This window comes from Parasteatoda tepidariorum, chromosome 10 (assembly GCF_982258835.1).
Source record: "Parasteatoda tepidariorum strain Cologne lab strain chromosome 10, Ptep-v5.0, whole genome shotgun sequence".
In the NCBI taxonomy this organism is placed as follows: domain Eukaryota; kingdom Metazoa; phylum Arthropoda; class Arachnida; order Araneae; family Theridiidae; genus Parasteatoda; species Parasteatoda tepidariorum.
In genome coordinates this window covers 61,118,375-61,137,947 of record NC_141764.1, presented here as the reverse complement: position 1 = coordinate 61,137,947, position 19,573 = coordinate 61,118,375, and the positions used below count along the sequence as shown (strand labels likewise).

Below are 19,573 nucleotides of genomic sequence, written 5' to 3'. Positions count from 1 at the left end.
AGAAAGTCCTCATTCTTTTGCGATCACGACAAAGAATTGAAATATCAAGTGCTTGAGCTGTCATAAACATGAGATCGTAAACGTGCATGTCTGCATATCTGAATAGAAATTCTTTTCTTGCGTGGTCTACAAAAAGCTGAAAGAAACTGAACTGTAGATTAGGAAGAATTGAAAGGCTAAAAATAAATAGTTCATATCAACAAACAAAGTGTTTCATATTGTGTTTTAAATACACTTATGCAGGTTCAATAATAATTACATTCATTGTTATTGTTATTCATGGAAAAAGAAGTATTAGTCGTGCTATAACATTTTTAAATATAAAAAACAAGGACGCATTGATGACAGTTACGAAAGACGTAACATTGAAGTGACTAGCCGCCATGTATGTTTTTTTAAAACCTGTTGTTTTTTTCTGCAAGTTTTTTCTACTGCATGTCATTTATTTCAGTTTAATTTTTTATTATTTCAATAACTTACGATAAAAAAGTGTAACAAAACTTGACAAAAAGTTTAGTTTTTTAAGGAGGAATTGATTTTAAAGATTCTAATAATTGATTTTCATAATGGTTTTTAAGTTCTTATATTTTTACTGAAGAACTCGTTTCACTGTAGTTGTTAATTTACGTCGCACTAGAGCTGCACAATGGTCTATTAACGACGGTCTGGGAAACATCCCTGAGGAGGATCCGAAGACATGCCATCACAATTTTGATCCTCTGCAAAGGGGATGGCACCCCTGCTTCGGTAGCCCGACGACCTGCACGCGAAGTCGAGCACTTTACGGTAGAACAGTTTAGCGAGGACCAATACCGCACACACTCCGTCCCTACGCAGACTGATCCAAGTAGTTACCCACTGAGCACAGCCAGTGATGCTTGACTTCGGTGATCTGCTGGAAACCGTGTCTTAATGATCAGTCCACTGCGGGGCAACTCGTTTCAAATGGTTTAACTTAAACTTAGGAGCCAGCAAAGTGAGTATGGTTTGCAATCTTGTATACAAAGCAAACCATATAAGAATTCATAGCGATTTCCGAGGATTGGGGAACGTCAGCGAGCAGAGCTTAGAGCCTATTAGTTCATTAATGTATCAATAACATTGCTCATTCAAAATATCGTAAAAATACAAATGTACGAGGGTTAAATATTATGTTTAGAATTCTCTTTTCCTCTTTTTTATTTAGGTTTATGGCTTTAATCGAAACAACTTAATCTTGGAATTTTCTTCCCTTAAATATGTTGAATTTAAAAAGTGTTCATTTAAAATATTTCCTCTTACTTTTTCGATATTTATGGACAGAAATTGTAATTGTACACTTTAAGAAAATCAAAGAGTATTAACTTGTAGAGTATTAACCTAACGGTCTCGTGTGAATTTCATTCAATTCTGTAGAAAATTGTGAAAGAGTGAAACTAATTTAAATAATGAGTATTTGAGGCCTGATATTTTTGGGCATTAATAGTCCAATAAACTAAAAATTATAATTATGGTATAACCAAAATCACTCATTCGAATGCTGTAAAAGCAGAAGCAAATTCAACAGTAAGAGTTAAAATTAATTATATTTATGTATTATGATTTAATAATTATACAGCCTGATATTCAGTGTTCCATAATCACTACGTGTCACAGATATTTTTTAAATACCTGCATATTGAAATCTAACGAAATGCAATTAAATGGGCAGAATTAAGAGAAATGAATACCAGTTTGATTACTATATAAGGCTTGCTGATTAATTTATAACCTCTGCTCTCTCGTTTTCCTCTATCAATCAAACAGGTTTCAACATTTTTTTTCCAATAACAGCATTCTATATGTTTTCTCTGTCTATCAAACAGATTATTTTTCTTTAATCTTATGCTCCTTTTAAATTATTTGACGCCGACCGGCCTGTGTAGGGGTCAGGGAACTATTTGCATCAGAAAAGTCCTGGGTTCGAATCCCGGGTAAGGCATCGATGTTTCTTTCTCTCTGTGTGTGTTCTATGTCCTTTCTCCTTTGTGTGTGAATGTGACCTGCCCTATAAACGCGTTGTGGTTTGGTGAATGGCGTGACAGAATTTGAATTCCTGGCCATAGATGGCGCCACTGAAAAGCATGAACAATCGCACCCCCACTGCCTAAACAGGCATAAGATTAAAAAAATTGATTTGTCAGGTCTCGATACCATTCTTTCTTTTTCTATCTTAAATATTAATGAGAGAGCTATAATGAGTAGATAGATTTTTATGGAGGGTTCTAACAATAGTAAATAAGTTGTTTAAGAAAAATGTATCACGTATTTTACGAAAGCTATTTTTTTTCCTTGATTTCACCTTCTTCTTGATTTAATTTTGTTGATTTTATTTTTTTCTTGAATTCATCTGTTTCTTGTTTTTTTTTTTTAATATAAATGTAAACTTTTTATTCTGTTCAAAATTTAAGTTCAAACACAGACAACTTCAAAAACGATTGTTTTGTTGATACATTCCCTTTCAGCAAAAAGAAAAAGGTTTTTTTTAAAAAATAAACGTGACAATACAGTTTGAAAATATATACTTATTAAATTACTTTTTTTAAAATAGTTTTACCTTAGCACATCTTAAATTATTTATATACTTTAAGATTTCAGCTTTAAAGAACGTAATTAAATGTTTTAAAAATGTTAAACACTTAAATGTTTAACACACAAAAAGAAAACACTTTTATCAACTATTACCACATTTAGAAAAAAACTTTCGCAAAAGCAAAAATATGATGCTATATGGAAATGATGACATTTCAAATGGGAAAAAAGCACAAGTGAAAGTAAATAAATGGACATACTATAGTTTCATTTCTATAAACAAGTGCAAATTAGTTTAACCAATAGGGGCAGAAAGATAAGTTTGAATAAAAATTTTGAAAATTAATTATTTTGAAAAATTTTAATAATTCAGTTAATGGTGATCTGGTAAGTATCCCATTGTTTCCTAATATTTAGAATATTCCTTCTAATATTCGTTCCCAATATTCTTTTAATTAAATCTATTGCACCCTGGGAATCCAGCCGAATCCCCTCATACCTGTTTCTTTTCACCCTTTTTGTTTTTTGTTCAAACTTGCTCCTCTGTCCTTATTGGTTAAGCCATCTTTCCTGTGTTTGTCTTTTTAGTTTCTCTACCATCATTTGGTATTTAGACACTGGGGAAAGTTCTTGTTTATGGAACTGAAACTATAGTATGTTCATTCATTTACTTTTTAATGGCTTTACTCTATTCATAGCATTAAGTACACCCTATCTTTTGTTGGAAAAAATATACAGCGTCTAAATCATTCATTTGGTAATTTTTTTGTTCATATGGTAACGGTTTACCGGAAATTTTGTTTTTGAAAAATTATACCGCACATTTAGTCAAAAATACAAAATTGAAAATTAAACTTAACCGAGAAAATGGTTTTTGGGCCACTTCCTAAGATATCATGATAAAATTACAAAATTTTACCTTGTTTGCCAAATTTCATCACATATTATAAGACCATATTTCATTGTTAGTTAACTTTTCCAAAATCATTGCTATAGCATATCGATTAAAATTACCGATTTTTTGGTATTCCCATAAAGCCAGAAACAAAGTAATTTTAGGCTAATCAGGTAGCTGGTAACATCCTTTTTTTCTCAGAGCACTAGAGAGTGAAATTTAAGTATTAAAAGAAACAGGATAGTTTCACATGTTATTAAATTAATAGACAAAGCAGTGACTAACTTTTAGTTTCATTCGATACTTTTCATCAGGCTTATACTTTGATTGCGATAAATTATTCATCAAATGTTTATAACACTTTTTTAAAAATAAAATCAAACACTCTTTCATCCGAGAGATGCAGTAATATATGTTGTGTTAAACGCTTTGCACCTCATAATCTTTTATAACTCCATTTTCTTTTATTCTGATCCTGTTAACCTCATTATTTCTTGTCTCTTTTTTATTTTTTTTACTTAATGTCTTTAATAAAATTAAATTATAATTTGATTCAAAAATATGAAGAAAAAAATCTAACAATATTTTTTAAATTTTAGTAATTTTTTTTAACCATAATTCGTCAATAAATATTTTTACTTCGAATTTGATATGATTTATTTTTAGCTTTTATATTTTCATAAAATACAAATCATTGTGTCAAACTGATTGAATAATTTTTTCTGCTGCTTGTTATAAATTAATGCAAAAAAAAACAATAATGATTTTTTTAATTTTACTTTAATATAATTTAATTTTGTTCAGATTCGAGCATCATTTTATTTGTATCTATTCATCATATGCATCAAATTGCTGTTTTGGATCAATCAATTGCAAATGCAGCCTATAGATCAATCAATTGCAACTATAGGCTGCATTTTGTTTTGCTATGAAAATACTGTGAGGCTTAAAAACTTGAAATTACAATATTAAGTAAAAAAATATTCATAGAATAAATAAAAAATATGATTAAATAAAAAATTTCACATTTAATCAATCAAAAAATTATTGACTATTTAAACAAGTAAAAAATACCATGCGACTGTTCTGGATTCCACATTAATGCAACTTTAAGATAAAACTTTTTTGCGCTGAAAGACGATTTTCTTATTTGATTTTTTTTTCGAAATTTCTATTTATTTGAAAATGTTTGTAATGCTACGTGCTTTTTATGTGAATTTAAAATGCTAAGTTGAATTTTTCTTCTTTTACTAAGAACAGTTGATTAATGTTGAAATTAATTACGATTGCGTTATGATAGAATTTTTTTCTGTTGCTTGATATTTTTAAACAGTTCTTAAATACTTTCATATCACTGGTTTTAAGTCTGCAATCGGTTTTTTTTTCTCCAAGCTGCAAATTTTTTTATATGGCATTTTTAGTATATTTTTGTCGAAATGTTATAACATATAAATGTTATATAACACGGGGTCAAGTAAATGTTGTTGCAAACTTCCAGGGAAGTAGTTGAGGCACATCGTCAGGATTGAAATTGTACAGGAATCCATGCTATACGCTGTTAGGGCCGCTTGCCTATTATGAACGGTTTCTTCGTGTATTTTTGAACAGGTTATAATAGAGAAAAGACCCTAGCAGCGTATGATGACATTTCCGGTCATGGGCTCCTGTGCATTTTTAATCCCTATGATGTGCCCATACTCCCCTAGATGTTTTTAAAGGTCTGTAGCCTTAAGAGCAAAATTAATTTCAGATTTGAAACTCCCTCACTTGAATTAGGCGAGATCAAGTATTTATATAAGTTCGACAAAAAAATTGTTACCCAGTGTTATTCTTTGCGATTAATGTGTTAACAAATTTTTTTGCATAAATTTAAAAAATTTTACATGTTTTATTAAAAAAATTATCTTTGTTTTTCATTAAAAAAATAATAAGGATTTAAGAAAAAAAACAAAAGTAACGGCGAGGAAGCCTTCCAGTACATAAAAAAATTTATATGATCTTATACTTACCTAGCTTTTCTTTTTTTTTCATGACGAAACAAAAGTTTAAAAGTTCCCCGAGCTGTGACATCGATAGTTAAAATGTATAGATATCAAAACTTTCTTCGTCTCCTGATCAAATTTATAATTAATTTCATAAAATGTATGAGCACCATAATACAATCACTTAATATTTTTAACTGAATTACATTTCTTTTATAGATTAAACCACTTGTCCCTTTTGAAGTACAATTACTGTTTTAATACAAAGACCATCAAACAAATATCAATATACGAAATCAAAATACCTTGAAGTTATTTTTTATTCAAATTGCTTTCTTAGTTGTACAGTAATTTTTCAATTTATTTACAATAACTTTCACTTTAACCCAAGAACTTGATCTGTACTGGAGTCAAAGACATGTTTTCAGTCAGGATTTCAGCAGCGGTCAAGGCAGTGCAAGGCCTGTCGAAGGGGAATCCCATGGGTTTCTTGTCAGGGTATTTCTGATCCTTAGCACCACAATAGCTGACAGCATCATTGCAAATAGTCTTAACATTAGCTCCTTCAGGCTGCAAATGACGAATAATCATTAAGTATATGATAAATCCATAGCATTTTTGCAAATGGTCTAAACATTAGCTCCTTTAGGCATCAAATGAGGAATAATCATTAAGTATATAATAAATTCATAGCATTATTGCAAACGGCCTTATTATTAGCTCCTTCAGGCTGTAAATGACAAAGAATCATTAAATATATAATAAATTCATAGCATTATTGCGAGCGGATTTATTATATCCCTCAGGCTGTAAATGACGAAGAATTATATAGTATATATATACTGTAAAAACGTAGCAGTGTTGCAAATGGTCTAAACATTAGCTCCTTCAGTTTATAAATGATGAAGAATCATTTGGTACATAATAAAATCAAAGCATCATCACAAATGGTCTTAATATATTAGATTCTTTTAACTGTAAATTATGAATAATAGTATTGTTTAATATAAAACAAGTTAGGTGAAAAAAAATCATTGATTGTATTAAAAATTATCACTTCATTCAGTAGCTTCATATGCATTAATCATTTGTGGTAAAGTTAGAATGCGCGTTCTTAGAAAACTAAAATATAGTGTTTTTTAATAAAATTTATATTAGACTTATACAGAGAAGGCATGTATGAATACGGTAAGTCAAATTTTAATGTCTTTTCTTATTTTTTCCTTCGAAATTATAGGTAAATGAAAGTTTACTATGGGTTGTTTTATTTAAACCTTATTGAACAATCCTAGTTTCTCATGTTCCTTGAATGAGTAACCTCTTGTTTCTTCGAAATTTTAGCCAAAATGAGTTTTTAAAGTGAATTATTCTAATTAAAACTCCTTAATTGTTCTTTCTTCGCTGATTTTTAAACAGTTATTTAAATAACCTCAATGCTAAGCCTCCTTATTTCTTTGAGACTAAAATAGAAAGTAAAAAAAAAATGCAAAAATTAGCCGTACTGCGAAACATATTAATTAAAGTTCTCTTGTAGTAAATTGAATGAGTGTAGAGAATTTCAAAGTTTTAGAATTTTGAAAAAATAGTAAGTATGCTCGTAATGAAGTTGAACAAAGAAAAACTTGATACGATGATTTAAATATGATATACTACCTACAAGATCTTCTTTCATCAAAGTATAAACAAATATTTAACATAAACAAATAATTGGGCTTACTGTATCATATTTTAGAGACAACATCAGTCTGATGAATTCACCCAATAGTTTACACTTCGCCTTTCAAATTTCCTCCTTACCGTTAAAGTTAATTTTCCCTGCACTCCACCCATAAATTTTAAAAAATTTCTCTTAAATTTTACTAAAAATATAACCGCAAATAAAGTTATTTAGGTAATTGAGAGTTTAAAGTTATTTAGCTGTTGTTGTAGTTAATTTACGTCGCACTAGAGCTGCACGATGGGTTATTGGCCACGGTCTGGGAAACACCCCAGAGGATGATCCAAAAAAATGTCATCACAATTTTGATCCTCTGCAGAGGGAACGGCACCCCCGCTTCAGTAGCCCGACGACCTGCACGCGAAGTCGAGCACTTTACAGTAGAACAGTTTAACGAGGACCAATACAGCACACCCTCGGTCCCTACGCAGACTGATCCAAGTGGTCACCCACCCGCACACTGACCGTAGCCAGTGATGCTTGACTTCTTTGATCTGCTGGGAACCATGTCTTAACGATCGGGAACGATCGAACACTGCGAGACTAAAGATATTTAGAGTAGAAACTTTCAAATATTATTATCCATGCATTTCCAGAGTATGCAAACAATACCGATTTTAAGACATATTCTTAAATAGAAGATACTATTTCAAAATTCGACAAAATAAACGTATAGTCTAGATTAAGAATGAATCATCGGTTCATAGTTAATTCAGATGTAGATTAGACATGGATTTAGATATTCGAATTGTATTTAGAAATTAGTATAGATATTATTATAGATATTTAGAATTAGATGTGGATATAGATTTAGATATAGCTCATTCCACTTTTCTGTATCTACTATTTCAGAAAACTACTCACGTTATCTTGAGTGTAGTCAGTGAGCATAACGAAAAGTTCGTATTCCATGCCTTTGTGTGTACCTCTGGGAACGAGCATATGTTCGGGCCATCCACAACTGCAGTACTCACTAGCATCTTGAGATCCACTTTGACCAGCTCTGAGCTCATTGAAAGTGTAAGTGTGAGCCAAAGTTACGCTTGAATCGATAGCGTTTCGGCTGATCTGGTTGGCTCCTGGTGTCACTAAAATAGGTTCAACAGTATTAAATAAACAAATTTTTTCAGTGTACTGTTCAACCGTGTTAAATGAACTAATTGTCCGACAGTGTTAAATTAACTAATTGTTCTATACTGTTAAATGAATTAGTTGTGCTATACTGTTAAATGAATTAATTGTTTGACAGTGGAAAATGAACTAATTGTTTGATAGTATTAAATGAATTAATTGTTCTATACTGTTAAATGAGCTAATTGTTCTATACTGATGAATGAATTAATTGTTCGACAGTGTTAAATGAGCAAATTTTTCGACAGTGTTAAATGAACAAACTGTTCTATACTATTAAATGAGGTAATTGTTCCATGCTTTTAAATGAATTAATTATTCGACAGTGTTAAATGAACTAATTGCTTGACAGTGTTAAATGACCTAATTGTTTGACAGTGTTAAATGAACTAATTGTTCGACTTTGTTAAATGAACAAACTATTCGACAGTGTTAAAAGAACTATTGTTCGATAGTCTTTAATAAACATATGATTAAATACTTAAATCAAATAAACTGAATTTTGCATAGTATTAGAAACTTTTACTGAATAAAAATATTGTACCCTATTAAATTCATTAAGGTTGAAAAGCATTGAATAATATTCGTGCAATTATTACTAAATATGTAAACAGCCAAAATCAGTTTTGTTGGTTAATAACTTCTGTAACTTTATTTATTCCCTTATTACATTTTATGAATTCTTGAAAAATTACTCTATTAAGTCATAAAGAATAATGAAAGAGCTATAAGAATAGATAGCTTTGAAAGGATTAAGATTTCATAATAATTGTAGTTCCGATAGTTCCGATTTCATAATAGTTCGGATTTCATGCTACAATCTAAACAAATGTCTAAACCATAAGACATACTATCAGTACCTTGAATTATAATATTGCTTTAATTATCCGTAATCTTAACAAGATGTTAAATTTAACCATGTTTCCGTTCAAGTTACAATCTGAAAAAAAGAAATTAGTTCGACCAAAAGATATATGAAAAGTTCCTTAAATCATAATATCGTGCAAATTATACTCAAACTTAATAAAATGTTATATTAACCATGCTTTTATTCAAGTTGATTTAAGATTTCATATTAATGGCTTTCTTGTAGTTCCGATTTCATACTGAAGTCTCAAAGAAAAAAAGTGTCATGCTATAAGTATCTTAAATTATAATATTCATCCGCAGCCTTAATTAGATGTTATATTTTACCGAAATTCTATCCAAGTTGAGCCATAGTATCGTGTAATCAAGTTTAAGAAGATTCAGTTTGAACGATAACATGGTTTGAATTGGTTGAGGTTTCAGTCAATTCCTCGTGTTGCAGAGTTTCGAAAGACTTGCGTACTAAGTTACGTGTTCCAGCAGCTAATGTGCTTTAGAGCTTATAGCATAAGATGCATTACAGTATACAAGGGGTAGACTAAATAATGGAAATACTTCGATATTATTGCATTTTTTTTTCATATTTCTCCGAAAAATACTTAGTGAATTATTTTATAACTTATAATTATAGAATTTTATAACTATAGAAGTGTTTCGATCATGCAGTTTCTCCTACATATCACTGAAGTTTAGAGATTTGAGAGACTGACAATAAAATACAAGCAGAAAATAATGTTTTTTGACACCCTGTGCCAAAAAATGTATCATAGATGTAGATATGGGCAAAAAATGTAGATATGGGCATTTTCATTAAAAAAAAACTAGTTATTTTGTATAACAATTTTTCGCAATAACTTTAAAAATATTAAACAAAATTTAGACAAAATAATGGATTATTTAGTCCACCCCCTGTATCTTCTGATTTTCATAGGATTGTATCAGGTAGCGGTGACCAATTTCTTAATCCTTACGAACCACCAAGCAGAAGAAATTTAATCTTGCTAACCACTGTCTAGTTTTTGGAAAAGGATTAGTATCAGTCAATAAATATTTCTAACGTTACCAAAGCAAAAATCTTCGTTCGTTAAAACTTCCTTAGCGGATGTAAACAATTCTTTCGTGACCCGCTAGTGGTCCACTGACATACATTTGGTAACCATTATTCTAGCTCTCGGAAATATTCAGAGTTCTCATAATAGTAACACAAGAAATAACTCAAATATTATGATTCAGCACAATTTTAAAGCACGTAATGCATGATAGTAGTTATAGTACTGAGAGATAGTCAAAAACGTTTAATCGTAATGTAGTATTAACTCGATTTAAACTTAAATATTTTTTAATCTTAGAGCCATTAGATTAGCTTTAGAGCCATTAGATTATGACCACCCTGCTAATAACATGTAGGACCACCTTTAGCCCTCAAAACTGCTAGCACCCGCCGTGGCATTGATTCCACAAGGTGCTGATAGGTAGTCTGAGGTATCTGGTACCAAGCGTTCACCAACTGGTTCTGCAATTCCCTCACATTGCGAAGGGGTAGCGTGGCAGCACGAATTTGGTTTTCCAAGTAGGACCACAAATGCTCTATTGAACTAAGGTCAGGTGAATTTGGGATCCAAGACATGACTTGAAAGTCACTGGAATGTTCCTCGAACCAATCCATGACTATTCGACCCTTATGACATGGGGCATTATCCTGTTGGTAAACACCATCCCCCGCAGGTAAAACTGTTGCCATGAATAGGTGAACCTGATCTGCAACTATGTTCAAGTAGCTTACAGACGTCAGGGATTGTTCTATGAGGATTATGGGTCCTAATGTGCCCCATGAAAACATTGTTCCTGGGCGAGAAACCATGAAAACCTGGGCGAGCCCATTGTTATAGATGGAGGGTGGTCATAATGTAATGGCTCTTCGGTGTATATATTTGCTTTGTTTCCTAGTTACCTGTATATATTTGCTTTGTGTCCTAGTTGATCATTATCCTAAATTAAATGCAGTATATTCTCGATATGACGAAGTTTAAGGTAAGCTAACGAGATATCGAGTTTTCGAGATTGCAAGTTCAGAGCTATATATGCACTAAAAAGTAGAAAATATATTCTAAAAGGGTGCTCTAGAGGTAAAGTCATAAAACGTAAGAATAACTAATAATAATACTGTATGTAATGATAGTTAACTATAAGTCTAAATACAGCAATGATAATTTTTAAAAGTAAGACAAAAATAATTATGCATTAAATAGAAAAGATTTACTCTGCAATGAACTTACATTTTGATTTTTCAGAAAAAAATTCATTTTCCATAACGAATAATATTCGACCTAACAAACTTTGAGAAGAAACTCTTCGACATAGGAATTCAAATTAACATAACCAAGGGGGGAAATATTTTTTGACATAAAAAGAAAAATTTTATTTACATTGTTTGTGGAATTTGTCCAATTCAATGAAGAGTCTTCGCTGTTGATCGGGAACTAATCGGTTGCCCAATTCATCGTATTTAGGTCCCAAGAAAATTCTGACGGTAGCGTGTTTTGGTGCACCGCTGGTGTTATCAACGTTGATGAGGATAGAGAAAGGCTCGTGATCCAAATGGTGGTAACGTACCTGGAAAATTTTATTGAATAAAAATATAATGAGATGCATGAAATGTAATCCATTAAAAATATGATAGAAGCTCTTGATAGTTTTTAATTAAGTATTTACTCGAATATAAACAACAAATCTTTGTAACTGAATCTGATTCGAATCAGTTGTATCAATGATCTGAATCCACTTATTCTAATCAGTTGAGTCTAATCAATGATATGCATCCCGTTATTTGTTGGAACTTCTTTACTTGTTTACTTTAACCATTAGTTGGAATCTCTTAAGAAAATGATTGATTTGGTAACTTATTTTCGCCCAACGTTATTCAATAAAACAATTAGGAAAGCGGAATACTGAACTGAATCCATTGATTCAAATCAGCTGAGTCTAATTAATGATATGCATCACATTATTTGTTGGAACTTCTTTACTTTAATCATTAGTTGGAATCTCTTAAGAAAATGATTGATTTGGTGACTTATGCATTTTCGCCCAATGTTATTCAATAAAACTATTAGAAAAGCGGAATACTGATAAAATGTTTAGTTAAATTAATGATCTGAATCCATTGATTCAAATCAGTTGAGTCTAATCAATGATATGCATTCCATTATTTGTTGGATTCTCTTTACTTGTTTACTTTAATCATTAGTTGGAATCTCTTAAGAAAATTATTGATTTGGTGAATTATGCATTTTCGCCCAACGTTATTCGATGAAGCTATTACGAAAGCGGAATACTGATAAAAGGAAAATAATTCAAATTTCGACCTAAATATTTTTACCTTGACTTTGTGACCAGTTCCGAAGTCAATTCCATGTGAAAGTTCAAGCTCGTCATCTTTCATGAATGTGGTCACAACATTAGTTTGCTTAGCTTTGACCTCAGCTCCGACGACCTTTACACCGGCGAAAGACAACTAAACAAAACAAAAAGTACAACACAATTGAATATACATATTTCTTAAAGAAATAAAATTCAAATAACAAGAAAATCTTCGGAACTTTCCTATTTATAGTTTAACTTACTTGTTCTCTGGTGTAGGGCTTAAGAGTGGCTTTGTATTGTTGGAAGATGTTGTCAACAAATCTATGCCATCTGTAGAAAATAGGATCTCGGAGAGAAGTTGAAGTGTCGCTCATTACACCTGGATTTTCCTGAAGAATATCATTAAAAACATTTCTAATTACTTATTTCAATATTTTCTAATCAAAATATAAATACGAAAGCCAACTTATTGATTTATGTTTCGAAATTGGGTACTTGCAACTCGAAAACAAGTGAAGTGACTATGCCTAACCACATGATTTAAATCAGAATTAATTGGATAACTGACGTGACGCGTGTGTGTCGAACCTGATTGGCTTCTGAATGCCACTATTTACCTACGATAACTATACTTGCAGGTATCCAATTTTTAAAAGAATTAGGTTGTAGAAACGATAATCTAATTTTGAGGTGCACAATTATTATATACAGGTTATATAAAATTGAAGTGCTTCCTTAATTTTAATCTAACACAAAATAAGATCACATTACAGCTAAAATTACTCCATGAAGTCTAAAAGTACTTAAAAAGGTTTTTAGCTTTAAATTTTATGATAATCTTACAATTCCTTAGTCAGGCTTAGAGATTACAGGTTTTAGTATGTGCTACATTATATAGTTTGAAGCTCAGTGGTTAAAGCTCTGAACTGTCATTATTACTATCTGGAGTTCGATCTCTAATTATGGCTTGAAGCCCACCCAGCTTCAGACCGATGGGTACCAGCTTTTCGGGGAAGTAATGGTGGCATGTGTGCAATGCTGACCACCACATAGTCACAATCATGCTGTTGGTCATGAAATTGTGGAACCTTAACCTCCTTTACCTCCTGGGCTGTAACAGGTTGTAGTGGGGATGTTTTTACATTAACGTATATGATATAAGGAAGGTTTGAGGTATATCATATAAGAGATAAAATTAAGTGCCATTATAATGGAGTAAGACACAGAGTGCTGCGCATATCATGTATGAAGATAATGGAGTGCGGTTGTAATTTAGAAATGCATATGGAGTATGCTGCGCATTATCTTTCATGTACCGATATAATAAACAGGGAATTTCGCCTAAAATTCTGATGCTCTCCGAATTAGCTGGTGGTATGCCTTTTTCTAGATCTGTTTCGTACTTATGTGGCCAATTAAAATATCTACAGAAAAAAGCACCTGGAATCTGCCATCAGGATCGTGCATTCTGGCCATCATGACGTGTCCCCAGTTGTGCAGAGAACCGTAGAAACCCTTGTTTGGTGAAGAAGAGCTAGCCTCAATGATGGTACCCAAAATGTTCGCGCCATTAGTTTCGTCCAAAGGCAATTCGTTATTTTGAGCATCATGGACATGTTTTAGATCAATAGCTTCAAGGATACGTTCTCTCCATCTTTCCATGTCTTGTACATCCACATCTGTGAGATCCCGAAGACTGAAGCCTTGGGGTCTGGAAGCGTAGTGCAGACCGCTGACGAGTGAGGTCAGGTGAGGAGCGTAACCTTCAAGTTTCTCTTCGAAGTTGTGGAAAGGAACCATTCTGTTTAAACCGTTAGACAGTCTTTCGCAGTCGTATCTGAAAAATAATTGTAAAATAGTTTTTTAACATACTTGAATTCTTTTTTTTTAAATAAAAACATTTTTTTTTATTTACTTCATGACAGCCACTGTACATTAGCAATAATGCCCCCCCCCCCGTTACTTTGAGGTTTTGAATCCAACTCTTAAGACTAATGGAACTTCTGATTCAAGCATTGTGGCAAACTACAAACAATATTAACTATATAAACATCTATATTCAACTATAAACAATATTAAAATACGGGACAACAATTGTATGTTTTTTTAGGCATTTAAACTTATGTATTTAATTATACAACGCAGACGTAATGCAAAAGGGCGGGTCTGATGCAAGATTAATTTAAATAGAGTAGAGGATAATTGAATTAGAAATCCTAGCGTTTTATATTTGCGCATCTCTCATATTTCATGACTGTAATCCCTAAATTGATATGAACAACAATCGTCTATTCTTCAATTTATATTTAAAAATAATGTTTCAAGTAGACTTTAATAATTATTAAACAAAATCCTGCTTATGCTGTCTATCATGAAATGAAATTGATTCTATTATAGCACGACAAACTGTGTAAATGCCATAATAATTTCTTTAAATAAGCATACTTTTAATTTTCTTCAACATAATTTTCCTTGTAACGAAGTCATTTTACAGAAATTAGCTAAAATTTATTATTAATATTTACATTGCACATTATTATTAATATTATTATTATTATTATTATTATTTACATTACATTACATTATTATTATTATTATTATTATTATTTACATTGCATTACATTATTATTATTATTATTATTTACATTACATTACATTATTATTACATTTCATTATTATTAGTCCTTGATCGTAAAGACACGGTTGTCAGTAGAACACTGAAGTCAAGGATCACAAGCTGCTGTCAGTAAGTGGCTGGGAGATCATTTTGATCAACCTGAGTAGGGACCGAGGGTGTGCGGTATCTATCTTTCTTAAACTGTTCTACCGTAAAGTGCTCGACTTCGCTCGCAGGTCATCGGGCTATCAAAGCAGGAAGCCATCCCCTCTGCAGAGGGTCAAAATTGCGATGGCATATCTTCGGATCATCCTCAGGGATGTTTCCTAGACAGTCACCAATAGCCCATTGCGCAGCTTTAATGTAACGTAAATAAAGTACCTACTTACCTACCTACATTATTATTATTTACATTTAATTATTATATACATTATTATTATTATTATTTACATACAGGCATTGATAATAAAATTTTATAAATTAATGGATGTGTCATTTACCTGGCGCACATCTGTTGATGCATGTAGTAGAAAAGTTCTCCCTTCCTATCCTTGATTTTTCCAGTTAGATCTTCATTCCAATTGGCTGGATAAACAACGTGCCAATACCAATGATGGGCATTAATTCCGATATCTTCACGGAAATAAGCCAGCTTGTATTCGGGTTCCAAAATGTTGCCAGTATCTTCAATTTCAACAACCACATCCTATTGCGAAGAATCAAAATTTTAGTTTAAAACACAATTCAGCAAAACAATTTGAAAACTCATTATTTAGGCTTATTGATTCTTACTTCTGTAGGCTTATTCCTGGCTTCCTTCTGGGCCAAGTTGATTGTTTCAGCTGGAACAAATCTATCTGGGAACACTTCTTGGATAGGGGGCAAAGTGACTCCTTTGCAGTCATCCCTGTGCACTACAGCCACAGACAAAACGTATACGAAGAGTCCTTCATTGACGATTTGTCTAGCTTGTGTAGCCAATTTCAAGAAGTCATCGAAGTCGGCGGCAGCTGAAATCGGAAATTTAGATTAAATTGAATAAAAATGTCTATAATAAAACTCAGTGTTAGTTTCTAGTGAGCACTTTTACGAAGAAATTATTTTAAGCCACGGTGGCTCAATGGATAGAGCGCTTTCGACCCTAAGAAGTGACCCTGATTGATCCATCGTACAGTCAGTTGGTTCATTCGAAATCTACTTCCAGCTTACATCTACTACAGTGCAGACATAAAATATCCTCAATGGTAGGCAAATCATAAGTTAAAAACCTCTTGCCGTTAGGCTAACCATGGGAAGTTTTCGAGGTTTTCCTCTCCATGTATCACAAAGTATTTCATCCTTTTAATAAAATTATTGCATTTACCAACTATTTGCTATTTTCAAGAGAAAGATTTTTAATTTTACATCAGGAACTTTTTCACTTAAAGTTTCAGTAAATTTGAAATACATGGTCAATGCACGTGTGGTACTTTTATATAGCTATGTTTTTTTATTTCAATGCTTTGTTTGTAAGCTTATTAGAGTTATGAATTGTTAATACGTCATAAAAAAGTTTAAAATACAAAAATTTTCATTAAAAAAAGGTAAATCAAAACTACGTTTACTGATTAAAATAAGTATGGTCAAAACTACCACAATATGGCAAAATTTATCACGTTTTTGACTTAATAGGGAACATTAAAAAAGAACACAAAGGGAAAGGATTTTTTTAAAATTTACGGTAAATTATGATCCTTAAATGTGTGATAAAACATAGCAAATGTGGTAAAATTAGGAAATTTTATCATGATAACTTTGAGCATGGTAAGAAAAAACATTTATTCGTTTAAATGTGCTTTTCAAGTGAAAATAAAAATTGCTTGATAAGAAATTTAATCCAAAATAATCACAAATATTACTAGCTAAACACTTATGGCACAAAGCACAAAAATAAAAAAAGACCGAATTTGATAACTGTCTTAGCTAAGTTTTAGGAGGCAAAAATCTACAGAACCGAAGTTTAATAACTTATAGAAGAAACCATATGTTTAATTGTATGATTGATTTTCAATTCGCTATCTTTTCGCCCCCCTAAATAAGCAGTCATCACTCATAAAAATCATTCGTTTTTAAAATTTAAACAGTTTAACCACTGTAAAACATTTGAAAATTCCATGAATTTCATTAAGTTTCAAATAATAGTTCGATTTATTTATTGCACCTTTCAGAATATATAAGTTTTAATCTTTACGAATGGCATTATTTTGATATTTTTCTAAATATTAAATTAGGATATCCGACTAGTTTCAACAACTTATTCTTAAATATTAATCTAAAATGCTAAAAAAAAGCTTATTTATTTGTTTTACAATGTATAAAAACTTGTTAAGTTAGCAATAAAAATTATTATTATTTAATTTTTAAAAAGCCATTTTCAGGTAAAAATACGAATTTTTTTTTTTTTTTATATACGAAAAATTTCTATTCCCCAAAACAAAATATACTTTGAGGATTATATTTAGAAGGCTATCAACTATATTTTGAATTAGTCGTTTCTTAAAAGCAAGTGTACATACTACAGAGTTAGGGATCATTGAAATTAAAGGAAAGCAAATTTTTAAAAAAATTGCACTTGTCTTTGCGAAAAACATGCATAAAAATGAAATTCTACTTTTTCTTGTAGCCTGTGAATCAAAACATGTGTGCTATAATCATAAACACTCACAAAAATTCTGGAAAATTATTTTAGAAGCAACATGAGATATCGTATTTAAAGTAGAGTAAAATGTGAGAAAAAAAATCTGATTTTGAGATAAATGCATTTAAAGTCTTAAAATCATTAGTCTATCCACTGTTATCACCTTACACAAAAACTTCTATAATTTTGCAAATAATTGAAGTAGAATCGTAAATAAAATATTTTTAGAAAGCTAAAATTACAGAAATTGTAATTTTTATAATAAACTCAATTTCAGAAATTTGGCCCAAAATCATGTTTTTGCACTGGTAAGATACCATAAAAGAAAATTTTTTTGAACACAGTGTTCCATAATGTTCCCGTATTTATGGAATCCTTGCATAAGTTTGAGTGAAAAAACATAAGCATTAGGGGGGATTAATATTTAAGTGAAGAAAGAGCTTTTGAACTCTACCGCATCACTAGTAAAGAAGGATGGACTGAAAACACCTGTTTCGTTTGCTCCAGAAAGCAGAGAGGAATTAAATAAAAGGCGATTGCTAGAAGCTTCTCCAGGATTCACCAGGCAATCAAATTGGTTTTTATTTTCTCATACCTTTCTCCTCACTAGTGATTCAACAAATTTCGAAAAAGTTATTGCTTCTTCTGAATTTAAATAATAATCTGCGGTTTTTAATGAGCTATTTTTTCCCTTCATTCTTATCAAAGATACATAAACATATATGAAAAATAATTATTACACTAGGGAACAAATTTTTTATCGTATTTATACAAACATGTGAACTTCCTTAATTCAGGTGTAGGAAAATCAAATATTAAATTAGTTTTGCTCCTAAAGTTTTGCTAAAATAAATGTTGCTCCTAATACCGTAGTTTTTGAAGTAATTTTTATTTTATTGCAGTGATTCAGTGATTTTACGGTAAATAATACTCATGCACTCTGAGTACAGGTACTTTTTATCGTAATTTGACCCAAAGTTTTTTACAATGTGACTTAATTCTCCTTTAAATTTGTCGAAACATTTATACGACCCCTGTTACATATAATATTTTTAAATTTGTACATTTCGACAAAAAATAGACTAAAAAAGTCCTTTTTGAAAAATAAATATAGCTTAGAGAGAGAAACTGATTATAGATTTGAAATCAACGATACGAAAGTATCTTAAGAACTGTTAAAAAAAAATCTCATGCAACAGAAAGAAAAAATTTGTTCCTCAGTGTTATAAGAAAAGAAGCTATATTTATCTGGCAGCCTTGTAAAAATTCTGATTATTAGCCTTTTAAAAATTAACGTTTTAATCAAATAAATCAACTTACCGTATAAAATCTCAAAGAGCTTGGTAGCTTCTTTTAAATGTTTTTCGTGAAAGCATGAGAAAAGGCTTCCTCTGGGCAAGACTCCAACTCCCAAAAGTCTTGAGTCCCTCTGGTCTGGGGGCAACTGATGCCTTGTGAGAGTGGTCAACTTCTCAAAAAGAGGCAACAATTTGTCAAGCTTTTCCTTAATGGTCATCTTGGAGTCACAGTAACGCACTTTGGGGACTACATTCTATCACCCGCAGGACGCAGATTTTATACTGGTCCTTGACTCCCATGATATTGTCTTCTGGGAAGTTTTCCCGTGCTCCATTCAGCTGTAAGTTTAGAACGAAAATAGACTGTTGATATTCGAATTCTAGGTTTATCGAATATAGATTGGGAGATTATAAGGCGGGACCGGAAATCCGAGGTGTGACTACGGTGCTGTTGGAATGTTTTTCTTTAATGGAAT

The 19,573-nt window shown here is 31.4% G+C and overlaps 1 protein-coding gene across 2 annotated transcripts; it reads right to left on the bottom strand.

Annotated features, from left to right (window-relative positions):
* Positions 1-5,729: 5,729 nt before the first annotated feature.
* On the bottom strand, positions 5,730-19,343 carry LOC147802988 (hemocyanin G chain-like). 2 transcript variants are annotated; one of them, XM_087153948.1, is made up of 9 exons: positions 19,120-19,343; positions 15,915-16,132; positions 15,623-15,828; positions 13,946-14,342; positions 12,766-12,894; positions 12,522-12,656; positions 11,569-11,755; positions 8,009-8,232; positions 5,730-5,997 (listed from the first exon to the last, which is right to left on the bottom strand). In XM_087153948.1, exons 1-9 carry the CDS (start codon positions 19,313-19,315, stop codon positions 5,809-5,811), a joined length of 1,881 nt encoding a protein of 626 aa, XP_087010074.1. In that variant the 5' UTR covers positions 19,316-19,343; the 3' UTR covers positions 5,730-5,808. The 2 variants fall into 2 exon arrangements, with proteins under 2 accessions (XP_087010074.1, XP_087010075.1); XM_087153949.1 differs by lacking the exon at positions 5,730-5,997 and adding an exon at positions 6,083-6,157.
* Positions 19,344-19,573: the final 230 nt, after the last annotated feature.